Genomic DNA, 23,473 nt, shown 5'->3' with positions numbered 1-23,473 from the left:
TTAGCCTTCAGCAGCGGTCTGATAAGTGGCATGTCTCCATCTTTCCCCCGTATTTATGTTCTCGAGTGATAGAGCTACCAAGTTCTTCAGGCACAAACCCGGGAAAGGCACAACAGTTGACAACCGCAACCACTTTCATTGCAGGTAGGAACTCCGCAAAAATCCCTTTGCCTGGTATTGATATTGAAAGTGGCTCCTGGGTGCAGCAAGAGCCAGATACTCATCCAGGTGAACACTAAACCCCGCAGCTGTCCATCCCAGGCCAGCCCCAGACAATGCAGCCTTGTTGCCCCTGAAAACGCAGCCCTCTCCAGCACAGAAGTATTGCACTACAACCGTCTCGAGTTCCTCAATGAGATTTACTCCATGGGCAATGCCTTCCGTCTCCCCCAACATGGAAACCCCATCATAGAACGTGAATATCTTCATTGGCTGACTTAACTCCCCACAGTGACATAAGCAGCGGCCTCCCGCAGGCTCACGTCCTTAAAGATCATGATTTCCAAAACAGATGCCAGTGGCTGAAACTTTCCTCAAAAAACTTTATCCATGCTCCACAAGTCCGCTTCCTCCTCTTCTGTTAGTTCTATAGCCTGTCCAGCATAGCTTACCATCTCTGAGGAGCTCTTCCAGATGCCAAAGTTCATAAAGTCGGTATCTGCCATAAGCTCGAAGTCCAATACGTACCCTGTGCCTGAGAGTAGGACTACATGCTTTCGACTTGCATCCACTCTGCAGGCATCTTCCAGGCTGTGTGCAAGAGGCACGTAGCCACCCCTTGACGTCGACCAATACTTGTAGCCCTCGTTGAGCATCGCTTCCTTCAAGAGCAATAGTTGGTATGGGTACCGAGGCGAGTTAGCGTAGGGCGGGCTCCAACTGAGATCCCACATCAGAACTTCATCACCACGCTCCTGAAAAACTCGTAAAAGGCAGTAGAGGATGTACTAGACTTTGCATGGCAGCCACTGCCGCGACATGATCCCCTTGCTCTTGCGGTAGAGGTAAATCTTCATTCTACAGGCCAGTAGCAACGTCATAAGCACCTGGACGATGGTAAGGCGAACTCTTCAAGGCTTTCCTTCGGTGCCTTGACAGCTCCAGGTATGGAGCACAAAACAAAAAGCTTTCGGTCTTCACCAAGGTGATTAAGTGTTCGAGATCTTGAGACCCACCGTTACCAGCGACAACGAAATAAAATCTATCTCATGCAAGTCATTATGAAGTATTTGCAGTTACTTACACAGAAAACCCGCATCCATAGGCACCGGAGACAATAACGCAACGGCGGCCTATACTTTCAGCCTTCTCGAGCTGCTCTTTAAGTTGAGCACGGTGGGAATAATCCGACTGACCAATCCGGAAGAGTAGCAGTCATTAGCTACAGGAAGTGAAAGTTGACCTTCCAAGTAGAAAGCCCTGCACTTCTTCTGGCAGTCGAAGAGTTTCGCCCCAATCCACCTGCGGCGTCGTCCATTTCCCATTGGATTTCCCATTGGAAAAACCATTTAATTCAAAATAAAATATTGTATTCACTTATTTCAAATTTGATGTAAGGGCTGGGTGCTTTACCCATTTGACCTAAAAAGAATATAATCCGAGCAATTCTAGACACTGACTTGCCTGTAGTGGCTGGGTCTGCCGTCTGGATACGTCACAAGCACCATCCTGTAGCCTTCACGCTTGAGAAGCAACTGTTGACTCAACTCGAGTTGCTCACAGGCCATTTCTCCGGCATGCACACTTGAACCTCGGATGACTTTGGAGTGGAGGAGCATGAACTTGCCATCCGCCAGCTCCACCACCGTATTGTGCCATGGTGTTGGGATGTGGAAGTTCTTCTCCTCGGAAGAATGCTGGGCTGCCACAAGAGAGGAGTGGATGATGTTGATGCCATACTTTGGACCTCGATTTGGATGTGGGTGGATGGAGATGCGCAGCTGCAACGGGAAGAGCCACTCCACCATGGCCGAGTATGCGCGGTTCCTGAGGATCATGAGGAAGGCAACCTGGCTGCACAACTTTTTCTTTGCCGACTTTGATGGGAGATTCTTGCAGCTTTTGTGTTCGTACAAGTCCTCGAGCATGAACCTGGAGAAGCCACGATAAAGATTGCGTGTCTCCGGGTCCTCCTTGATCTCCTTGGTGACTGTTGAGTCGTCACAGCCAAACAAGCACATGAGAGCTCGCCTGGCATTCTCTGCATGTGTGGTGAGCTCGGTCGCAACGGGGTGGTCCACATCGGTGTTAGAAATAAGCTTCGCGATGCTGTCCTCACTGTGGTTGTCCAGCAGAAACTCATCCAGGCGAAAGAAATTGACCAAACCCGGATACAAGTTGTGTGCCATCTCCCAAGACATCTCGCCATAAGAATCCACAGCAGCATCGTCCGAGCTGACGAGATCGGAGAAGACATGGCCATCCGAAACAACGTTGTAGTGCACCCCTGGAGCGTACACGGCTTTGATGAGATCAGCCACAATCTTCATGGAATGGATGGCCAGCTCCTCGGCCTTGTCAGGGCTCTTTCCCAGAGTCTTGTCGGGATTGCACGACTTGACTGGAAATGCCGGCAAGATGAACTCCAGTGGGATATTTCTTGCGACATGATATCTCACCCTGTCTGCGAACCTCTGCTTGCCCCCGCTGGTGAACCACTGGTCGTGCTTTGGGAAGTGGATGTAATTCTTCTCTATGATGTCCACAACTTGCGAGGTGATGTCGTCCACCTCTTGAGGTGTGTGCGAGCTGAAGGGCTCCAGAAGACAATCCCTAGTCATGACGCTGTTGTCCAGCAGCAGAGAGGCCAGATACTTCATGTTCTCGCTATCCTCCTCCTGGATGAAAACCACGCCCTCGAATCCATTCCCAATGTATCTCTCGTAGACGGTGGCTTCCCACGAAGAGCATGAATCAGCTCCAAGCATGGAAATGGTGTATCTATTGATCTCTGGAGCAATGGAGCCTGTGGCTTGCTTGACTGCCTCTAGATCTTCTGCTGTACTCGCAACCATGGAAGAAAACATGAATTCGTCACTACTGCTCTTCTGAGTGGCAACTTGGGGGACATATCTCCTGGCAGACTGTGAAATGAATGCCACCTCGCCATTCTCCTTCTGGATATACAAGAACGCAATCTTGTCCTTTGGAAAAGCCATGGAAATCAGGAGTTTGGAAGCTTAACACTAGGAAACCCTAAAATTAGGGCAATGTGCTATTGGAAAAATCCAACCGGGGGCAATACAACAAGATCTAAGAGTTTCAAAATGTACAGTGTTGTTGTGCAGTTGTTTATTTATTAGCAAAGCAAGAGGGCTTAAGACATCCTACAGCTTACGCAGATGAGATATCAGATATACTTGGGCCTACAGTAAGGTAGAAAAATAAAATCTTTTTGGACACTAGGAAGTTTGAATTTGAAGCATTACAAAACTTTCCATAACTTACTCGGCTGAATGAACGTTGAATTATCCATTGCATTGGGATGGCCCACGCAGGACATCCCTGTTGCTTATTCGAAACAAATGGTTTTGCGATAAGCACGTTGGATCCATGTGTTGGTCTTTTAAGGCAAGCATAAACTATTTTACACGTGCTTATAGCGAAAGAGGATGATTCCCAAAAATGGCACAAGCAACACGGTAATGCTTGACAACTTTTACTGTGATCGCTTGCTAGAGACCTAGTTCTAGCTTGAAGCATAATCTTGGCTTCGAAGAACATTCATTTTGCAATTCTTTATACGCAGGATCCAGTGTGCTTATCACAAAACATGCATTGAAGGAGCCGACTTTGACTTTACTGTACAGGGAATCTTCCCTCGACAGGACGTTTTCAAATATCACGTCAGTCAAAGATAGACGAACCTTTGGTTTTCCCGTATAAAAGACTCGGGCTCCTAAGATCCACACCACTGGCACTTGACGATTTAGCTCGACCTGAATTTCTCAGTGACGAACTCAGAGTCATGGCTTATCCCAAGGACAAGATTGCATTCTTGTATATTCACAGGGAGAATGGCGAGGTTGCATTCATCTCACAGTCTGCGTCAAGATATGTCCCAGGTTCTACCGCTCAGAGTAGTGACTTCATGTTTTCCTCCATGGTTGTGAGCACAGAAGAAGATTTAGAGGCGGCCAAGCAAGCCACACGGTCTATTGCTCCAGAGATCAACAGATACACGGTTTCCATGCTTGGAGCAGCAGATGATCAGGAGTGGACAGCCACTGTCTACGAGAGATATATTGGCAACGGATTCGAGGGCGTTGCCTTCATGCAGGGATCCAATGTAATTGATCTTCCCTTCTTGGACGAGCTCACCCATCAACAAAGCCAATGGTTCACAGAAATTTTCGTGTTTTGATCTTGAAGCATTGGCTTTATTGATAGGCGAGCTCGTCCAAGAAGGGAAGATCAAGTACATTGGAGAAACTTTCTGCCTGCAAAAAAGAGAAACTTAAGATAAACGGCCTAGTGCTTGTGATCTCTAAGGAGCCTGGAATGTTGTAGTCATTGCTGTCCATTATTTGTTTGCTAACCTTAGCATAAAAACATCGTGCTTCATGTCTATAAGAAAGATGGAAATGAGTGAAAACATCAAATCATGCACATCCTTGTAGATAAGGCAGAGGTAAAAACACTAATTAAAGAAACAAACCATTAGCATAAACACCATCATAAGTAGATATAAGCTTTGAAAGAAAGTTACTGCCACATTTCTACCTTTAACACTTCCACTCATAACCATAACCAGCAGCTCATCCAAGCTTGAATCTAAGATCTAAGATTGAATCTAAGCATAATGAATTGCTAGACTCCCCCAGACACTTGAATATCTATAAGCATCCATGTAATATTGACCTAATTCTTGATGTGGGTTATTGACATTTCTCAATCTTGTTGGAAGTGGAATATTGACTAAGTTGTATATCAATCTAAAATCTTACTTAATTGAGGAAGCAATAGAACTCATACTATATACCATAAAACTTTATTGGCATATCAATTGCTAATGTTATATATTTGCCATTTCTTTATATTTATTGAGGATTATATAGGTTAATAGTAATCTTAAATGCCCATCTATAATAAATCTTGAGCCCATTACCAAAGGGCTAAGGTTACTTGGTCATACACATATTAAGTTTTTATGAATTAGCTGAGGGTTGGATTATATTACTTTTAGAGCCATAAAATTAAGTTTTTGATAATTTTGTAGACTATTTAATACAAATTCATTTTTTCTTCATTATTTTGATATTTGATTAATATTTTTGTAGAATCCACTTTTATCAATAAAGAGCACTTGACAATTAGAATTATAAGTAAATAGCTGTGTTTGATTACTCCAATGCTTGATAGGAAAAGCCATCAATCAGAGAGTGTTGAAACTATCATCGTTGTAAAAAGAAGAACGCATGATAAAAAGTATTGAAAATGGACAAAGGAAAAGAAGAATGTGTTGGACATAAAGTCCTAGAAACTCTATTTTTATAGTGTTTTTAGAAATTAATTTAGTCCAAGATTAAACTAATTTAGAAATTTAATCTTAATATGGTGGCTCTAGCATTTACAAAATTCAATTTATACAAATCATCATTCTGTTTTACTTTGGATCTATTCTTCTTTTTGGTGGCAAGCTTTTGATAGTTTGAACACTTTGCTTTTATAGGGTCTCTAGAATTATTTTCAAACTAATAAAAAAATGACCCATGTTAATCTTTCATGAGCATCCGCAACGAGCAAAATCAGTGCTTATGTATGATAGGTTTAAGTTAAATTCCCGTAAGTAGAAATCTTACGTCAGAACCGGTCTTCACAAGCTCAGTGGCTTTGTAACAAACTCATACTGCTCCAAAATGTGTATCACATACACCTCCGGATCTTCATCCCTTTCAGATCGGATGCCTTGCACTATAGTGTTTTCTCCTGAGATCCATGTTGTGCAGATTGCTTCATCCGCAAGAAAGACTTCTGAGTCGTCGACATTAAAACAAACGAATGCATCCATCCAACCTTTCATGACTCGACCCTTCCTCTTCAAACGCTTGAGGGCAGCCGTTAGCCTTCAGCGTCTGATAAGTGGCTGTCCCCCGTATTTAACCCACATGTTCTCGAGTGATAGAGCTACCAAGTTCTTCAGGCACAAACCCGGGCCTGACGGGAAAGGCACAACAGTTGACAACCGCAACCACTTTCATTGCAGCAAAAATCCCTTTGCCTGGTATTGATATTGAAAGTAGCTCCTGGGTGCAGCAAGAGTCAGGTACTCATCCAGGTGAACACTAAACCCCGCAGCTGTCCATCCAGGCCAGCCTCAGACAATGCAGCCTTGTTGCCCCTGAAAACGCAGCCCTCTCCAGCACAGAAGTATTGCACTACAACCGTCTCGAGTTCCTCAATGAGATTTACTCCATCGGCAATGCCTTCCGTCTCCCCCAACATGGAAACCCCATCATAGAACGTGAATATCTTCATTGGCTGACGTAACTCCCCACAGCGACATAAGCAGCGGCCTCCCGCAGGCTCACGTCCTTAAAGATCATGATTTCCAAAACAGATGCCAGTGGCTGAAACTTTCCTCAAAAGACTTTATCCATTCTCCAGCTTCCTCCTCTTCTGTTAGTTCTATAGCCTGTCCAGCATAGCTTACCATGTCTGGGGCGCTCTTCCATATGCCAAAGTTCATAAAGTCGGTATCTGACATAAGCTCGAAGTCCAATATGTACCCTGTGCCTGAGAGTAGGACTACATGCTTTCGACTTGCATTCACTCTGCAGGGATCTTCCAGGCAGTGTGCAAGAGGCACGTAGCCACCCCTTGACGTCGATCAATACTTGTAGCCCTCGTTGAGCATCGCCTTCAAGAGCAATAGTTGGTATGGGTACGGAGGCGAGTTAGCGTGGGACAGGCTCCAACTGAGAGCCCACATCAGAACTTCATCACCACGCTCCTGAAAAACTCGTAAAAGGCAGTAGAGGAACGTCATCTCCCTGTACTAGACCTTTGCATGGCAGCCACTGCCGCGACATGATCTCCTTACTCTTGCAGTAGAGGTAAATCTTCATTCTGCAGGCAGTAGCAACGTCATAAGCACCCGGACGATGGTAAGGCGAACTCTTCAAGGCTTTCCTTCGGTGCCTTGACAGCTCCAGGTATGGAGCACAAAACAAAAAGCTTTCGGCCTTCACCAAGGTGATTAAGTGTTCGAGATCTTGAGACCCACTGTTACCAGCGACAACGAAATAAAATCTATCTCATGCAAGTCATTATGAAGCTACTTACACAGAAAACCCGCATCCATAGGCACCGGAGACGATAACGCAACGGCGGCCTATACTTTCAGCCTTCTCGAGCTGCTCTTTAAGTTGAGCACAGTGGGAATAGTCCGACTGACCAATCCGGAAAGGTAGCATAATGGGCATCTTGAGATAGAGACACCACAGTTGTTAGCTACAGGAAGTGAAAGTTGACCTTCCAAGTAGAAAGCCCTGCACTTCTTCTGGCAGTCGAAGAGCTTCGCTCCAATCCACCTGTCTTGTGACCTTAGCCGTGGCGTCGTCACTCACAGCACCACTAAAACTGTCGAGGGCCAGAGCCAGCTCAAGAATAAGACTTGGTCCAAGTCGGGGTTTTTTCCTTCTTTTTTGGTTATAGTGGGGGGAATAAGGGAATATTCTGCTGAAAACAGGGTGCGTCCCTTGGTGCCAGAGGTTGACGATAGGGGGGACGGCCAATTGGAGGCATAGCATGTGTGTAGAAGGGAAGGGAGTGAATTAAAGAGAAGGTCTTGGAAGGATGCCTCGTCCAACAGCCTTGGAGCGCGTGGAGCGGAGGTTGGCAGTGCAGCGGCGACTACGGTTGTTCGAGGAGCGTATCATAGCGAGAATTGCTCAAGATCAACCAATCTGTGTGAGTTGTCCGACTTGTGGGCAGCCCTGGGTTAGGATGTTGGCAGAGGTTCTAGCAGAGGTCGCTGACGAGGCTAGAGACGAGGCTAGGCAGCAGTGATTCTCCACGTCGCTGGTGTGTTGTTGCGAGGAGCGACATCTTTTGGTGCACTGCCCGGGAAGCGAAGCGAGCGTGGAGATTGTGGTAGAAGGGTGAGCGCCAGGAGAAGCCGGGCTGCCCTTACCAAATCGAGGCCGTTCCTTCTTGGTGTATGAGCCAAAGAAGACAAGAGTATTTGGCAAGACTTGTAGAAGCACAAGAGCGAGAGGAAAGACGAACAAAGCAGAGACGTGAGAGAGAGGCAAGAATTCTTGCGAGAAATCTGCCACTGGTTCATGAGCCTGAGAGTCCAAGAGCGAGGAGTGCAAATCCTCGGCCAAGCAGTCCTGTTAGCGAGCAGGAGAACAATCAGGAACAAGAAGACGAGTGGCAGGAGTTCCAGTCGTCACCGCCACGACAACAGCCAATAGAGCAGCAACAGCAACCACCAATCCAACAAGTACAACAACCTCGACAGCAACAAGCAGGCAATATGGCAACGACAAAAATGAAGTATACCATCTTTAATGGTATGGGAGATCCAGATGCCCATGTGACGGCGTTTGAGAATACGTCTACAGCAAATGATGAGGCAGATGCAGCAGATCGCAGGAAACTTTTTCCAGCCATATTACAGGGCGTAGCTGCAGAATGGATGGCTCAAGTTCCAGCAGCGACAGATTGGGCAGCATTGAGAGCATCCTTTTTGGCTACCTTTCGGCCAGTAGGCTTTTCACAGCGACTCATGAGTGATCTGAGTCATTTTCAACTCTTGCCTGGCGAGAGTTTACAAAGCTATACATTAAGGTTCAAGGGATTGATCCTCAAGAAGCAGCCACAACCGACCGAAGAAGAGCAAGCACAGTATTACACAAATGGCTTGCCTCATGCGGTTAGCTTTCATGTCTCGTGCCATAATCCACAAACTTTGGCCGATGCAATTCGTCTGGCGGGAACCTGGGAGCAAGCGCAACTCAAGATGAGACACCACTTCAGTAATCTTGGACTGGGAGCTTTCGGCGATGGAATGATGAATCCCATGATGGGAGGACTCGGAAGCACACCGCAACAACAAATACCTACTGGACAGCAGCCTTTTGGAGTCTTTGGAACAGGTCTTGGGATGATGGACTATAGCCGCCAACAACAGCAACAATGGCAAGCTTCAACAAGTGCAGTTCCAAATCCAACGGCAACTACAGTGGACATCCAAGCAGAGATGAAGAAAATAAAGGAAGACATGGTGGAAGCCATGACAAAAAAGATGAGTGACTTGCAATTGAACTGGGTCAGAGGGGTACAGAGCAGGCCACAGCCCGTGCGGCAGTGAGAAAACATCTGGTGTGTGTGATGCAACAATTATGGACACTACCCAAATGAGTGTCCACAGCCAGTGGTGAATCGAGAGAAGTGTTAGTATTGCCGGCGAACTAATCATCGCTCAGAGGATTGTTTTTACAAGCCAGGAAATCCAGCAATCCCTGCAAGTTACATCCAGACTGCGCCATCATCACCACCATCTTCGGCTCGAGCACCGACCTTCTTTCAACGCCCATTTTCTCCTCCAGTCCAGACCATGAGCTATGAGCCAGTGATTCAGGGGTATACGCCAGATATGATTCCAGTATATGCAACAGCACCAATTCCAGGCGGCCGTGGACGAGGAGCTCCCCGTAGAGGACCTGTTCAATGCTGGAATTGCGATGAGATGGGCCACATTTCACCAAACTGTCCACATCCCAGGAAGCAGATTGGGTACCAGCCCATATGTGGAATTTGTCAGACACAGGGTTTGCACGAGCAGGACAATTGCCCGCATAAGCTCAAGCCAAGCAAGGGAAAGGGGGTTGTAGAAAGCAATGCAATTTTTGTCTAGCAAGCTGCACCAGAATCTGGAGTTATGACACGGGCATGGAGGCGTCAACAGATGGAGAACTCTGTAATTGAGGATGCTGAGGAAAAGGATGACCCAGAGAAAATTGCAAGAAAGAACCGCAAGGAGAAAAGAGAGAGCAAGCAGCCCAAATCAGATCCACCGGCTACAAATGACCAAGATAAACCAGTCCCTGATTCTGAAATAACTACCCCAGCTAGGGCTCTTGACAAGGGCCAGGGAGTTGCCAAGGCGCTACGTAAAAAGTGGAAACGAGTGCTGAATCTGGAAACGCAGTCGTACAATATTCTTCAAGACTTGGATAGTCAACGCCCGAACATCACATTCGCCCAGCTTTTGCAATTGGCTCCAGGCATGAGGAAGGTGTTGGCCGTGGCCATGAAGGGACATCGAGAAGTACTGGTTAATTCAGCTTGGCCCCTTATCACAGATCTCAGTTCCCCTTGTATAGATGTGGAGACGCAAGGCGAGCTGATCCGTCGTGCTGTGATCGATGGTGGAAGTGGGGTGAATATTTTGCCTGAGGAGACCTGGCGAAAGTTCAATCTTCCAGAACCAGTTCCAGTGCCATTTATGGTTAAAATGGCCGACCAGAGACGTGTCCAGCCAAGAGGAATCGTGACCAGTGTTCGCACTCAGATTGCTGGTCTAGTTTTCCACATCGATTTCGTGGTTTTGAGGATGAAGGAGGGCATGTTGGGCTATCCACTGCTGCTCGGACGTCCTTGGCTTCTCCAGGCGGCAGCTGTGCATAATTGGCGTACAGGAATTCTTGCCATTGGCGATGGCAATAATCGTGTTAAAGTCCAAGTTCATTTTCGCCATAGGGCACGGCGAGTACTTGGGGCAGAACAGGAGGATGAAGACAGCTCTGATACATCCAATTCTAGTAGCCAGACAAGCAGTGAGGACGATGAGGAGGATAGCAGCAGCACAGCCAGTTGTGAGGAGCTAGAAATGGTGGATGTGGCTGCTATCACCAAGAATTCCTGGGGTAAGCCTCTTTCGGCATGCAACACTGAGGAGCTTGAGAGCTGGCTGTGGGGAAAGGATGGAGAGTTGCCTTTCGGCAGCGTACAGGTGGTGGAAGAAGAGACTGGTGCCAGACAGTGGCGAGGACGGAGCCCTTTTCCTCGCTACATCGCTACGGTGCTACACGAGAAGTGGATGGACGGCATTTTGAATCCTGATGTGTGGAACAATTTTTTGAGCGAGGAACTAGTTGCCACTTGCCAGTTCGAAGCTATTCCAGTGGAGCAGCCATGTTGGGCTATGCGAGCAGGGGAGTTGAAGCGGATAGTATATAGAGTTCCAGGTTTGACAATCAAGATACCAGAATTTCCAGTCGACTTGGATTTTCTGGTGGCACCTTGGAAAATGGACAACTATATCCTGCTAGGACAAGATTTCTTAAAGGCAGCAAGAGTGTCTCATCAGTGGAATGATCCGCTTCACTTGTGGATTCCAAATCCACATGGCAGTGACAGAGTGCAGATCGGCATGGAAGAAGGGGACGAGCCCAGAGAGCAAGTTTTTATCACGGTGTTGGAATCAAGAGCTGAAAATCAAGCTATGCCAATGGCAGTGGCGTTCCAGACAGTGGACAGTTCTGAGGTTTGGATGGGAGGAACCAAAGCGATGCATCTCACAGCATCTTTGGAGAATGTGGAACTCACAGCAATGGTGGATCCAGGAGCACTTGGCAACTTTTTGACAAAAGATGGAGCAGCTCAAGCAAGCTTGGCGATTACAGCTCTTCCTGAGCATTACATTGCCGTTTGTGCCGATGGTGGAGTTTTTCCAGTGCTGGGTCTCGTGAGTTCCAACATGGTGATTGGTGAGGGAGACTTTCACGAGGTGCCTTTTTATGTGATCGAGGGCACTGTGACCAGCGTACCAGTTACTTTGGGAGCAGCTTGGCTTTTCCAGGTACAGGCTAGTCACGACTATGTGACTGGTACTCTGGTGGTGGAAGATGATAATCATCGATATCGGACAATCATCTTGTCTGATATCAGTGCATTTGATTATCACTTTTCTTACATGCTGAAAGTCGAGAAGGCTTCAAGGTTAAAAAGCAAGGAAGTGACAACATGCAAGGATCGTAGTATGCTCAAGTCATCACCAACTCAGCTAATTGAGATCGGGAATGGACCTCAAGATCTAGCTGGTCATCAACTTTCCGTGGACGTGGTGCCAACAGCTGATTTGGAAGCAGGAAATTATCCCAGCTATTTTTTTAAGGAGCAGGTTGCTGATCTTCCACTCAAGGCGTTCTCAAGTCGATTCAGATTATTTTGGAAGGGCACCCCAGACACAGGCTGTGTTTATGGAGCAGGTTGGTGACGAGCGACGTGAGTTACTGGTGGGACACCAACTCACCAAGGAGGAGGTGGAAGCTTATTGTCAACTATTTTTGGAGTTTCGAGATGTGTTCGCATGGAGCTATGCTGAACTTGCTGGAGTAGATCCGGAGCTGGTGCAACACAAGATTCCCTTGCTTCCAGATGCAGTGCCACAGCGGCAAAGAGCTTATAAGATGAATCCAAGCTATGCTAAGGCTGTGCGTGAAGAGCTTCAGAAGCTGTTGGATGCAGGATTTATTGAAGAAGTGGAGGCTACAGATTGGCTCTTGCCAATTGTAGTGGTCCGGAAGAAGAATGGAAAACTTAGAGTGTGCGTGGATTATCGCCGCCTTAATGCTGCAACGAGGCGGGATGGATTTCCTCTTCCCTTCACAGATGTGGTGCTAGATGGGGTCGCAGGGAAGGAGTTGTACAGCTTTATGGATGGTTATAGTGGATATAACCAGATCCAGGTGGCTCCTGAGGATCGAGCAAAGACAGCATTCGTTACAGAGTGGGGCTGCTATATTTTTCGTGTTATGCCATTCGGTTTGACGAACGCACCGGCTACTTTCCAACGTGTGGTGACTTCAGCATTCAGATCTCTTCTTCATGAGAGTGTGGAAGTCTTCTTGGATGACTTCTCAGCTTTTGGAAGCTGTGGAAAACATCTGGAGCAACTCCGTGCAGTGTTCCAGCAATGCCGGAAGTTTGGTATTTCTCTTAATCCTGGGAAGTGCCAATTCGGAGTAACGCACGGCGTGTTGCTTGGCGGGGTCGTCTCGGCTCGAGGCTTGGAGGTGGATCCTGCAAAAGTGAACGTAGTGGAAGAGCTTGAGGCACCACAGACCGTGAGGGAGCTACAAGCTTTTCTCGGCCATGTTGGTTATCACCGACGCTTTATCCGGCATTATGCCGATGTAGCTTTTCCTTTGACGGGCCTCTTGAAAAAGAACGTTCCTTTTGCGTGGACCCCTGAGTGCCAAGCTTCCTTTGTACAGTTGAAGCGAGCCTTGACGACCGCTCCAATTCTTAAGCCACCAGACTGGAATTTGAAATTCCATGTGCATGTCGACACCTCAGCTTTTGCTATTGGTGCTGTTTTATGCCAGCCAGTTAATGGTTGGGATCATCCCATCTTTTATTCGAGCAGGCAGTTATCTCTGGCTGAGAAGAATTATACAGCCACTGAACGTGAGGGCTTGGGAATGGTGTTCGCTATTTCCAAATATCGCCACTATCTGCTGGGAAAGCCATTCCTCTTCTATCTGGATCACCAGGCGCTGCGCTATCTTATCAATAAGCCCTGTCGACACGGCCGAATCACTCGCTGGTTGCTTCTGCTTCAAGAATTCGAATTCGAGATCGTGTTGAAGCTGGGAAAATCTCATGTAATGCCTGATCATCTTTCGAGATTACCAGGAGAACCTGCCAGGGAAGGAGTTTATGATGAGCTGCCCGATGCTCCTCTTTTCTTGTTGGAGGGCGGGCAGGTTTCTGCAGAAATTCCAGCTATGTTCTCAACTCGAGCAGAAGCTGAGGAGCTACTGTTATACCAGGTTGTAGCTGTGCCGGAGTGGTATCAAGGTATTGCAGAGTTTCTGGCTGCTGGCAGATTTCCTGATGATATGCCGAAGGTGGCACAGAAAAGGCTTCTTTTCCAGTCACGAGCTTTCACCCTGATTGCTGGCCAGCTTTATAAGGAGGGAAGAGATGGTGTTCTGAGGCGCTGCATTCTTCCTCATGAGGTGCAGCAGGTGATTGGCTCTTGCCATGATTCTCCCTACGGTGGGCATTATGCGGCAGCAGCGACTATACGGCTTGTGCTCCAAACTGGTTATTGGTGGCCAACGCTCCAGCAGGATGTGGCGAAATTTGTGAGAAGTTGTGATCCATGCCAGCGTGTTGGGCGTCCTACTCGACGAGATGCAATGCCGTTACATCCGATTATTCCAGCTCTACCTTTTGAGAAGTGGGGAATCGACTTCATGGGGCCGTTCAAGCCTACGCGACATCGCCAGAATTGTTATATCTTGGTCTGCACAGACTATGTGACCAAGTGGGTGGAAGCTGAGGCTTTTACTGAGGACACGGTAGAGAAGGTAGCAGGATTCCTCTACAAGAATATCATCACGCGCTTCGGATGCCCACTTGAGCTTGTGAGTGATCGAGGTACGCATTTTATTAATGCGGTCATTGCAGCTCTCACAGCCAAGTATGGCATTTCCCATCGACGTTCGACGCCATATCATCCAAGAGCAAACGGCCAAGTTGAGAGAACCAATAAGACACTATGCGACACCATGACTAAGCTTTGCAATGCAAGTGCTAGTGACTGGGATACCAAGCTTCTTGATGCGTTATGGGCTTACAGGGTTGCCTACAAGGTAACTACACGGTTCTCACCATTTCAATTGGTTTATGGCCAGGAGGCGATCCTTCCTCTCGAGCTGGAAGTTCCTTCTTTGCGGACAGCGGTAGCTCACAATTATGACTGGGATGGAGCTGTTCAGCAGCGGCTGGAGCAGTTGGAGAAGCTGGATGAGACTTGCCTCCTTGCTTTCCAAGCCCGTGAAGTTCTCCAACGTCAACGCAAGAAGTGGTATGATCGTCATTTATGGGCTAAGAGTTTTCAGGAAGGAGATCTCGTGCTACTGTATGAGAGCAAGTACTGGAAGCGTCCGGGAAAGCTTAAGATCCGCTGGATTGGGCCTTATCGCGTGAAGGCTGTGAATATCAATGGCTCAGTCAAGCTGGAGGATTTTGCTGGTAATCCTTTGCCCACACCAGTGAACGGAGCTCAACTGCAGTGCTACCAAGTTCCATCTGGCGAGGAGTGCTCCAGGGACAGAGCACAATAGTTGCCGGGGTGATGTCGAAGGCCAGAGCTAGCTCAAAAATAAGACTTGGTCCAAGTCGGGGTTTTTTCCTTCTTTTTGGTTATAGTGGGGGGAATAAGGGAATATTCTGCTGAAAACAGGGTGCGTCCCTTGGTGCCAGAGGTTGACGATAGGGGGGACGGCCAATTGGAGGCATAGCATGTGTGTAGAAGGGAAGGGAGTGAATTAAAGAGAAGGTCTTGGAAGGATGCCTCGTCCAACAGCCTTGGAGTGCGTGGAGCGGAGGTTGGCAGTGCAGCGGCGACTACGGTTGTTGGAGGAGCGTATCATAGCGAGAATTGCTCAAGATCAACCAATCTGTGTGAGTTGTCCAACTTGTGGGCAGCCCTGGGTTAGGATGTTGGCAGAGGTTCTAGCAAAGGTCGCTGACGAGGCTAGAGACGAGGCTAGGCAGCAGTGATTCTCCACGTCGCTGGTGTGTTGTCGCGAGGAGCGACAAAAACTAATCTAGAACTCTAATTCAAGACGTGGAAAATAAAATATGGTATTCACTTATTTCAAATTTGATTTAATTTGACCTAAAAAGAATATAATCCGAGCAATTCTAGACACTGACTTGCCTGTAGTGGCTGGGTCTGCCGTCTGGATATCTCATCAGTGTCATTCTGTAGCCTTCACGGTTGAGAAGCAATTGTTGACTCAACTCGAGTTGCTCACAGGCCATTTCTCCGGTATGCATACTCGAACCTCGGATGACTTTGGAGTGCAGCAGCATGAACTTGCCATCCGCCAGCTCCACCACCGTATTGTGCCATGGTGTTGGGATGTGGAAGTTCTTCTCCTCAGAAGAATGCTGGGCTGCCACAAGAGAGGAGTGGATGATGTTGATGCCATACTTTGGACCTCGATTTGGATGCGGGTGGATAGAGATGCGCAGCTGCAACGGGAAGAGCCACTCCACCATGGCCGAGTATGCGCGGTTGCGGAGGATCGTGAGAAAGGCAACTTGGCTGCACAACTTTTTCTTTGCCGACTTTGACGGGAGATTCTTGCAGCTTTTGTGTTCGTACAAGTCCTCGAGCATGAACCTGGAGAAGCCACGATAAAGATTGCGTGTCTCCGGGTCCTCCTTGATCTCCTTGGTGACTGTTGAGTCGTCACAGCCAAACAAGCACATGAGAGCTCGCCTGGCATTCTCTGCATGTGTGGTGAGCTCGGTCGCAACGGGGTGGTCCACATCGGTGTTAGAAATAAGCTTCGCGATGCTGTCCTCACTGTGGTTGTCCAGCAGAAACTCATCCAGGCGAAAGAAATTGACCAAACCCGGATACAAGTTGTGTGCCATCTCCCAAAACATCTCGCCATAAGAATCCACAGCAGCATCGTCCGAGCTGACGAGATCGGAGAAGACATGGCCATCCGAAACAACGTTGTAGTGCACCCCTGGAGCGTACACGGCTTTGATGAGATCAGCCACAATCTTCATGGAATGGATGGCCAGCTCCTCGGCCTTGTCAGGGCTCTTTCCCAGAGTCTTGTCGGGATTGCACGACTTGACTGGAAATGCCGGCAAGATGAACTCCAGTGGGATATTTCTTGCGACATGATATCTCACCCTGTCCGCGAACCTCTGCTTGCCCCCGCTGGTGAACCACTGGTCGTGCTTTGGGAAGTGGATGTAATTCTTCTCTATGATGTCCACAACTTGCGAGGTGATGTCGTCCACCTCTTGAGGTGTGTGCGAGCTGAAGGGCTCCAGAAGACAATCCCTAGTCATGACGCTGTTGTCCAGCAGCAGAGAGGCCAGATACTTCATGTTCTCGCTATCCTCCTCCTGGATGAAAACCACGCCCTCGAATCCATTCCCAATGTATCTCTCGTAGATGGTGGCTTCCCACGAGGAGCATGGATCAGCTCCAAGCATGGAAATGGTGTACCTGTTCACCTCTGGGGCCACTGAGCGTGTGGCTTGCTTGACTGCCTCTAGATCTTCTGCTGTACTCGCAACCATGGAAGAAAACATGAATTCGTCACTACTGCTCTTCTGAGTGGCAACTTGGGGGACATATGGCAGACTGTGAAATGAATGCCACCTCGCCATTCTCCTTCTGGATATACAAGAACGCAATCTTGTCCTTTGGAAAAGCCATGGAAATCAGGAGTTTGGAAGCTTAACACTAGGAAACCCTAAAATTAGGGCAATGTGCTATTGGAAAGATCTAAGAGTTTCAAAATGTACAGTGTTGTTGCGCAGTTGTTTATTTATTAGCAAAGCAAGAGGGCTTAAGACATCCTACAGCTTACGCAGATGAGATATCAGATATACTTGGGCCTACAGTAAGGTAGAAAAATAAAATCTTTTTGGACACTAGGAAGTTTGAATCTGAAGCATTACAAAACTTTCCATAACTTACTCGGCTGAATGAACGTTGAATTATCCATTGCATTGGGATGGCCCACGCAGGACATCCCTGTTGCTTATTCGAAACAAATGGTTTTGCGATAAGCACGTTGGATCCATGTGTTTGCAAAACTTTGCATGGTTCTAATGGTCCTTTAAGGCAAGCATAAACTATTTTACACGTGCTTATAGCGAAAGAGGATGATTCCCAAAAATGGTACAAGCAACACGGTAATGCTTGACAACTTTTACTGTGATCGCTTGCTAGAGACCTAGTTCTAGCTTGAAGCATAATCTTGGCTTCGAAGAACATTCATTTTGCAATTCTTTATACGCAGGATCCAATGTGCTTATCACAAAACATGCATTGAAGGAGCCGACTTTGACGTTACTTTACAGGGAATCTTCCCTCGACAAGACGTTTTCAAATATCACGTCAGTCAAAGATAGACGAACCTTTGGTTTTCCCGTATAAAAGACTCGGGCTCCTAAGATCCACACCACTGGCACTTGACGATTTAGCTCGACCTGAATTTCTCAGTGACGAACTCAGAGTCATGGCTTATCCCAAGGACAAGATTGCATTCTTGTATATTCACAGGGAGAATGGCGAGGTTGCATTCATCTCACAGTCTGCGTCAAGATATGTCCCTGTTTCTACCGCTCAGAGTAGTGACTTCATGTTTTCCTCCATGGTTGTGAGCACAGAAGAAGATTTAGAGGCGGCCAAGCAAGCCACACGGTCTATTGCTCCAGAGATCAACAGATACACGATTTCCATGCTTGGAGCAGCAGATGATCAGGAGTGGACAGCCACTGTCTACGAGAGATATATTGGCAACGGATTCGAGGGCGTTGCCTTCATGCAGGATCCCGCGGGCACAGTGGAGAGCGAGATGAGCTACCTGGCCTCTCTGCTGCTGGACACTAGCGTCATGACCAGAGATTGCCTCCTGGAGTCCTTCAGCTCGCACACACCTCAAGAGGTGGACGATATCACCTCCCAAATTGTGGACATCATCGAGAGGAATTACATCCACTTTCCAAAGCACGACCAGTGGTTCACAAGTGGGGGCAAGCAGAGGTTTGCGGACAAGGTGAGGTACCACGTCGCAAGAAATATCCCACTCGAGTTCATCTTGCCGGCATTTCCAGTCAAGTCGTGTAATCCCGACAAGACTCTGGGAAAGTTCCCCGACAAGGCCGAGGAGCTGGCCATCCATTCCATGAAGATTGTTGCGGATCTCATCAAGGCCGTGTATGCTCCAGGCGTGCATTACAACGTCGTCTCGGATGGCCATGTCTTCTCCGATCTCGTCGGCTCGGACGACGCTGCTGTGGATTCTTATGGCGAGATGTTTTGGGAGATGGCACACAACTTGTATCCGGGCTTGGTCAATTTCTTTCGCCTGGATGAGTTTCTGCTGGACAACCACAGTGAGGACAGCATTACGAAGCTCATCTCCAACACCACCGTGGAGCATCCTGTTGCTACCGAGCTCACCGCCAATGCAGAGAATGCCAGGCGAGCTCTCATGTGCTTGTTTGGCTGTGACGAGTCAACTGTCACCAAGGAGATCAAGGATGACCCGGAGACACGCAATCTTTATCGTGGCTTCTCCAGGTTCATGCTCGAGGACTTGTACGAACACAAGAGTTGCAAGAATCTCCCGTCAAAGTCGGCCAAGAAGAAGCTGTGCAGCCAGGTTGCCTTCCTCATGATCCTCAGGAACCGTGCATACTCGGCCATGGTGGAGTGGCTCTTCCCGTTGCAGCTGCGCATCTCCATCCATCCGCATCCAAATCGAGGTCCCAAGTATGGTATCAACATCATCCATTCCTCTCTTGTGGCAGCCCAGCGTTCTTCCGAGGAGAAGAACTTCCACATCCCAACGCCATGGCACAACGCGGTGGTGGAGCTGGCAGATGGCAAGTTCATGCTCCTCCACTCCAAAGTCATCCGAGGTTCAAGTGTGCATGCCGGAGAAATGGCCTGTGAGCAACTCGAGTTGAGTCAACAGTTGCTTCTCAAGCGTGAAGGCTACAGGATGGTGCTTGTGACGTATCCAGACAGCAGACCCAGCCACTACAAGCAGGTTAGCATGATGTCAAAGCTCTAGGCCAAGACCAAAGTTTTGAAAGATTGCTCCATCATATTCATTCTTCCATCATTCTTTATAAAAAATAAAGATGCCCATCTTGGGCAATTTTGAAGTACCTAAACACTTGATTGATACGTGACACCTTTCATGCATTTTTCCAGAAAGTGGACTTCCACTTTAGTGGGCTTCCATTACTATCAAAACAACACGCAGCACAGTACCTAGAGGATGTGAGAGAGATCGAGGAGATCGAGAAAGAACAGTATCGTCTTTAAGATTCATGCGAAAAGGATGAGTTTTGCCGCCTAGCGTGCTTCATACTGCACAACTGCAATCACCCAAGAGCCGAGATGAGCGAATGGAAAGCTCTAAAACCACAACAAACAAGAGATTCGCTTACTCCTTCGAGTTCTCTTCTTGTAGAGGATGCGATAGCCGCATTCCCGGCACTGTATCACATCCCCAGGCTTGAGCGAATTGTCGGTTCCACAATCTAGCAAACAAAAAGATCTAAAAACCCACACCAAGCGAAGTAAAACATGGCGCCGCTCACCTCCACACATGTAAGTCACTGGCTCAATCGGCGGTGGCGGAGCCAAGACCCCACTTCCACCAGCGCCTGATCCACCAGCGTTGTCCATCGCAAACAAGAACCCTAATCCCTCGAAGTTCCACACTTGGAAAAAAAATTTCTTTGCTTGACAAACTTATACACTTGGGAAAAAACTCTCTAGATGAAGAACAAACTTAAGTCTTCTTCATCCAGGAGTTCTGGCCTTTGTAAAGCCATAGACTTGGAAACAAAAAAACTCTCTGGAAGAAGTCTAAGAAGTAGTTTCTTCCAGGAGTTCCAGGAACTACTTCTTAGTCTTCTTCATCCAAGAGTTCTTGTCTATACTTCACAGTGTCCATCCGGAAACTCCCAGAGGTCATGTCTAGACGCTTTTCTTTCAGGATGGCCACCACCTCTCGCATCGTGGGTCTGTTCTCCGGATTGCTCTGCGCGCACAAGGTGGCCGCGTGAACCAGCTTCTTGAGCTGGAGCATGCTGAACTTCCCCTGGAGCTTGGGATCCACCAGGTCCTCGAACTTCCCCTGGAACACGAGCGGCGCGGCCCACTCGACGATGGTGCGCTTCATTCCCGACCCCATCTTCTCGATCGGCTTCCGCCCGCTGATGAGCTCCAGCAGCAGGATCCCGAAGCTGTAGACGTCGCAGCTCTCGGACACCTTCCCCCACATCGCGTACTCTGGGGCCAAGTATCCCAGCGTTCCTTTCACTCGGGTGGTCATGTGAGTCACTCCCTCCGGGACGAACTTGGCGAAGCCAAAGTCGGCGATCTGTGCCTCGAAGTTGGCGTCGATGAGAACGTTGCTGGCTTTCACGTCCCTGTGGATGATGTGGGGGTTCGCATCGTGATGCAAGTATCTGGCAATGCAAAGTTAGACAAAGATATCAAGAAAAGCCATGAACTTACTCGATTGCTTCCGCGGATCCCATCGCGATTTTCACCCTCTTCGGCCAGCTTAAGCACGCGCTGGAGCCGAGCTTTCCATGGAGGTGTGACAGGAGGCTCAAGTTCGGCATGTAATCGTAGACGATGATGCGCTCTTGGCCGTCTGTGCAGTAGCCGCGGAGCTTTAGAAGATTTCTGTGCTGGACGCGTCCCAATGTCTCGACTTCCACCGCAAATGCCATCTCGTTTGTGGTGGTCAGGTTCTTCAATCTCTTGACTGCAATCTATTATAGATACGAATGAGTTTAGCGCAGTCTTTTCTTTTGCCATGATAGCTTACCTGAGTACCATCACTAAGTTGTCCCCAAAAAACGCTGCCAAAGCCACCTTCTCCAAGCTTTCGATCGTCCGAGAAGTTGCTAGTAGCATTGATAAGTTCCTTGAATGTGAAGATCCTCCAGCTCGAGCCGCCTCCTTTGTGATCTTCCTGGTAACTATGAGGACAGGAGAGAAGATTTTTTAGGCGATTTAGAAATCTAGAGTAAGAAGCTTACCTGGTGAGAGGCCCATGGCAGCAAAACATCCGCAAGAACGCGCTCTGTGCTGGAAGCATTTTGGCAGAGGCACAGAAGTAAACTCCTCGGTGCCTGGTATAAATCACGAGGCACGAACAGGACCTGGGAAACCGAACGAGTGTTTCTAAATGGTTTAGACTTATCAAAACGGACAAAGAAAATCTCGGCCGGCTATTCTAGCTCCAAGACACTCAAGAACTTGCCAACATCTGCCACAGCCTTGTTTGCTCTTAAACTATTCTGGTCGGCAGATTATCCTCCAAAACAAGAGCGTAATTGTTGTTAACAATAGCACAAGAGAAATCAATGGAAAGACAAAAAGTACCTCTTGGACGAGGAACTTTCGTGATTTTGGTTGTCAAGAACAGGATCCAGTGTTAAGAACTACCGAGTAGGCGTTTCCACTCTCGTTGGCTCTGCGAGGAAAGTGGGAGCTTCGTCACCAGCCATGATGACAACGATTTCACGGCACTGGCCTGGTGTCAACTTGCTCTCGACCTGTTGGTGGTCATCTCCCGCGGCTGGCCGGAGCTGGAGATGCTGCTGGGCACTAGCGGCGGCTCTAAGATTCTGGGAGGTCCGGAGATACGAAATAAGCCGCAGTGTCTGTGTGAGGACCACGAGCAGCAGCATGGCTCCCAGTGCCGCCACCAAGTACGGCATTGGCGAATCGACGCAAGAGTCTTGATTGTCTCCACAGGGTGGAGCGTGACTATCGCGGAGATCTCTAGACATGTTGCTCTAGACTTCACTCGCTGCTGCAAGAACGAAAAGTGTGAGCAAGTCGAGCTTGCGAAGCAGTTACCTTCCATGGAGAAAGAAAATTTGTGCTGGAGTAGAAATCCAATGGACTCGGAACTTTACTTCCTCCAGCGCAACTGGTCATCGGGATATGCTTCCGGTTCTTGCGGATCATGTAAATAATGAGGAGGGACACAAATCTGTGGCACGGAAAGAAAAGAAAAAATTGTAAAAAAAGAGCACGAGCATCGTTGCACACGGAGAGTCATCCTTTTGTTTACAGTAACAACACCAATGCGATGCCGAGGATGATGACGATGTGCTGAAAATTTAGTTGCACTCACCAACACGGCACATCGCATTCAACCTGAAAGAAATATGAAAAAGGGTAAGTTTAAATTGGCACGTCCTTTGGATGATACCAAGACCTGCAACGCGATGCTTACATTCTTCCATTAGAATAACACCCTGTTGTCCAAATCCAATGTTTCCGAGGCTCTCCAGGTCGTCATCGAGAGGAAGCGGCAGCGGGCTCTCCTGTGTAGAAGCGGCAATCAGTACGACAATTGTCGTGAATGAAAGCGAGGAAGAGCACGACCTTTTCCTCCAAAAAAAGACGTTGCTTTGTTGCTTTCAGCTTGAACAAAGCCTCGCAAAGCAGCTTCAGCTTACCGACCTGCAATACACGCAAGCAATCGTTTTCGCTGCAAAATATGCACCACGCAATACCGTCATCGAACCAGGAAGCTTTCTAGTCACTGGTGCGATTTCTCCTAGGCTGGCAGCAACGCATTTGATCGTAATTGCTGCAAGTAAATAGCAAACGTGAAGTCACATGTAATCGAGGTAAAAAGACGAGCTTACTTATGAGGCTAGCCGCCATATTTTGAGATGATTGTGACCCAGCTTGTGGCACCGATTCTTCTGAAATATCATACTGTTTCTTCAACTGCTCGAACCTGCAGACCAAAAAAAAAAAAAAAAAACAAAAAGAGAGAAAAAACAACAACTAACACGGATGCCGAAAACACACTGCTTGCCTTGGATGAGATCTTCTGATGTCTTCGCCTGGCGTCATAGTATTGAGAACGTGACGGACATATCTGCAGTAGACACCTTGAGCTGTGAG

General features: G+C 48.0%; 4 protein-coding genes across 5 annotated transcripts in view; 1 reads left to right on the top strand and 3 right to left on the bottom strand.

The window, feature by feature from the left end:
- Positions 1-15,672: 15,672 nt before the first annotated feature.
- On the bottom strand, positions 15,673-17,169 carry LOC9642812 (spore wall maturation protein DIT1). The gene has a single exon (XM_002973549.2). The coding sequence runs from the start codon at positions 17,167-17,169 to the stop codon at positions 15,673-15,675; it is 1,497 nt and encodes a 498-aa protein (XP_002973595.2).
- An 857-nt stretch (positions 17,170-18,026) lies between these two features.
- Positions 18,027-19,846, top strand: LOC9642374 (spore wall maturation protein DIT1). Its single transcript, XM_002973703.2, has 2 exons — positions 18,027-19,565; positions 19,733-19,846. Exons 1-2 carry the CDS (start codon positions 18,027-18,029, stop codon positions 19,844-19,846), a joined length of 1,653 nt encoding a protein of 550 aa, XP_002973749.2.
- On the bottom strand, positions 19,654-20,259 carry LOC9642373 (DNA-directed RNA polymerases II, IV and V subunit 12). Its single transcript, XM_002973548.2, has 3 exons — positions 20,125-20,259; positions 19,972-20,064; positions 19,654-19,899 (listed from the first exon to the last, which is right to left on the bottom strand). The coding sequence occupies exons 1-3, from the start codon at positions 20,210-20,212 to the stop codon at positions 19,877-19,879; spliced, it is 204 nt and encodes a 67-aa protein (XP_002973594.1). The 5' UTR covers positions 20,213-20,259; the 3' UTR covers positions 19,654-19,876.
- Positions 20,260-21,708: 1,449 nt separating this feature from the next.
- The window catches only part of LOC9642371 (tubulin-folding cofactor E), a 3,582-nt gene continuing 1,817 nt past the window's right edge, over positions 21,709-23,473 (bottom strand). The window contains exons 11-18 of one of the 2 annotated variants that reach the window (XM_024678481.1): positions 23,385-23,447; positions 23,209-23,303; positions 23,074-23,150; positions 22,943-23,020; positions 22,791-22,881; positions 22,409-22,711; positions 21,929-22,361; positions 21,709-21,860 (exon numbers count right to left, since the gene is read on the bottom strand). In XM_024678481.1, coding sequence (XP_024534249.1) covers positions 22,707-22,711; positions 22,791-22,881; positions 22,943-23,020; positions 23,074-23,150; positions 23,209-23,303; positions 23,385-23,447 — 409 coding nt within the window. In that variant the 3' untranslated portion in view covers positions 21,709-21,860; positions 21,929-22,361; positions 22,409-22,706. The remainder of the gene's footprint in view (positions 21,861-21,928; positions 22,362-22,408; positions 22,712-22,790; positions 22,882-22,942; positions 23,021-23,073; positions 23,151-23,208; positions 23,304-23,384; positions 23,448-23,473) is intronic. The other variant, XM_024678483.1, reaches the window with a different exon arrangement.

The sequence above is a fragment of the Selaginella moellendorffii genome, unplaced genomic scaffold (assembly GCF_000143415.4).
Source record: "Selaginella moellendorffii unplaced genomic scaffold, v1.0 SELMOscaffold_22, whole genome shotgun sequence".
In the NCBI taxonomy this organism is placed as follows: Eukaryota; Viridiplantae; Streptophyta; class Lycopodiopsida; order Selaginellales; family Selaginellaceae; genus Selaginella; species Selaginella moellendorffii.
Note: the sequence above shows the minus strand (reverse complement) of the source record. Positions and strands in the feature narration are given on the sequence as shown.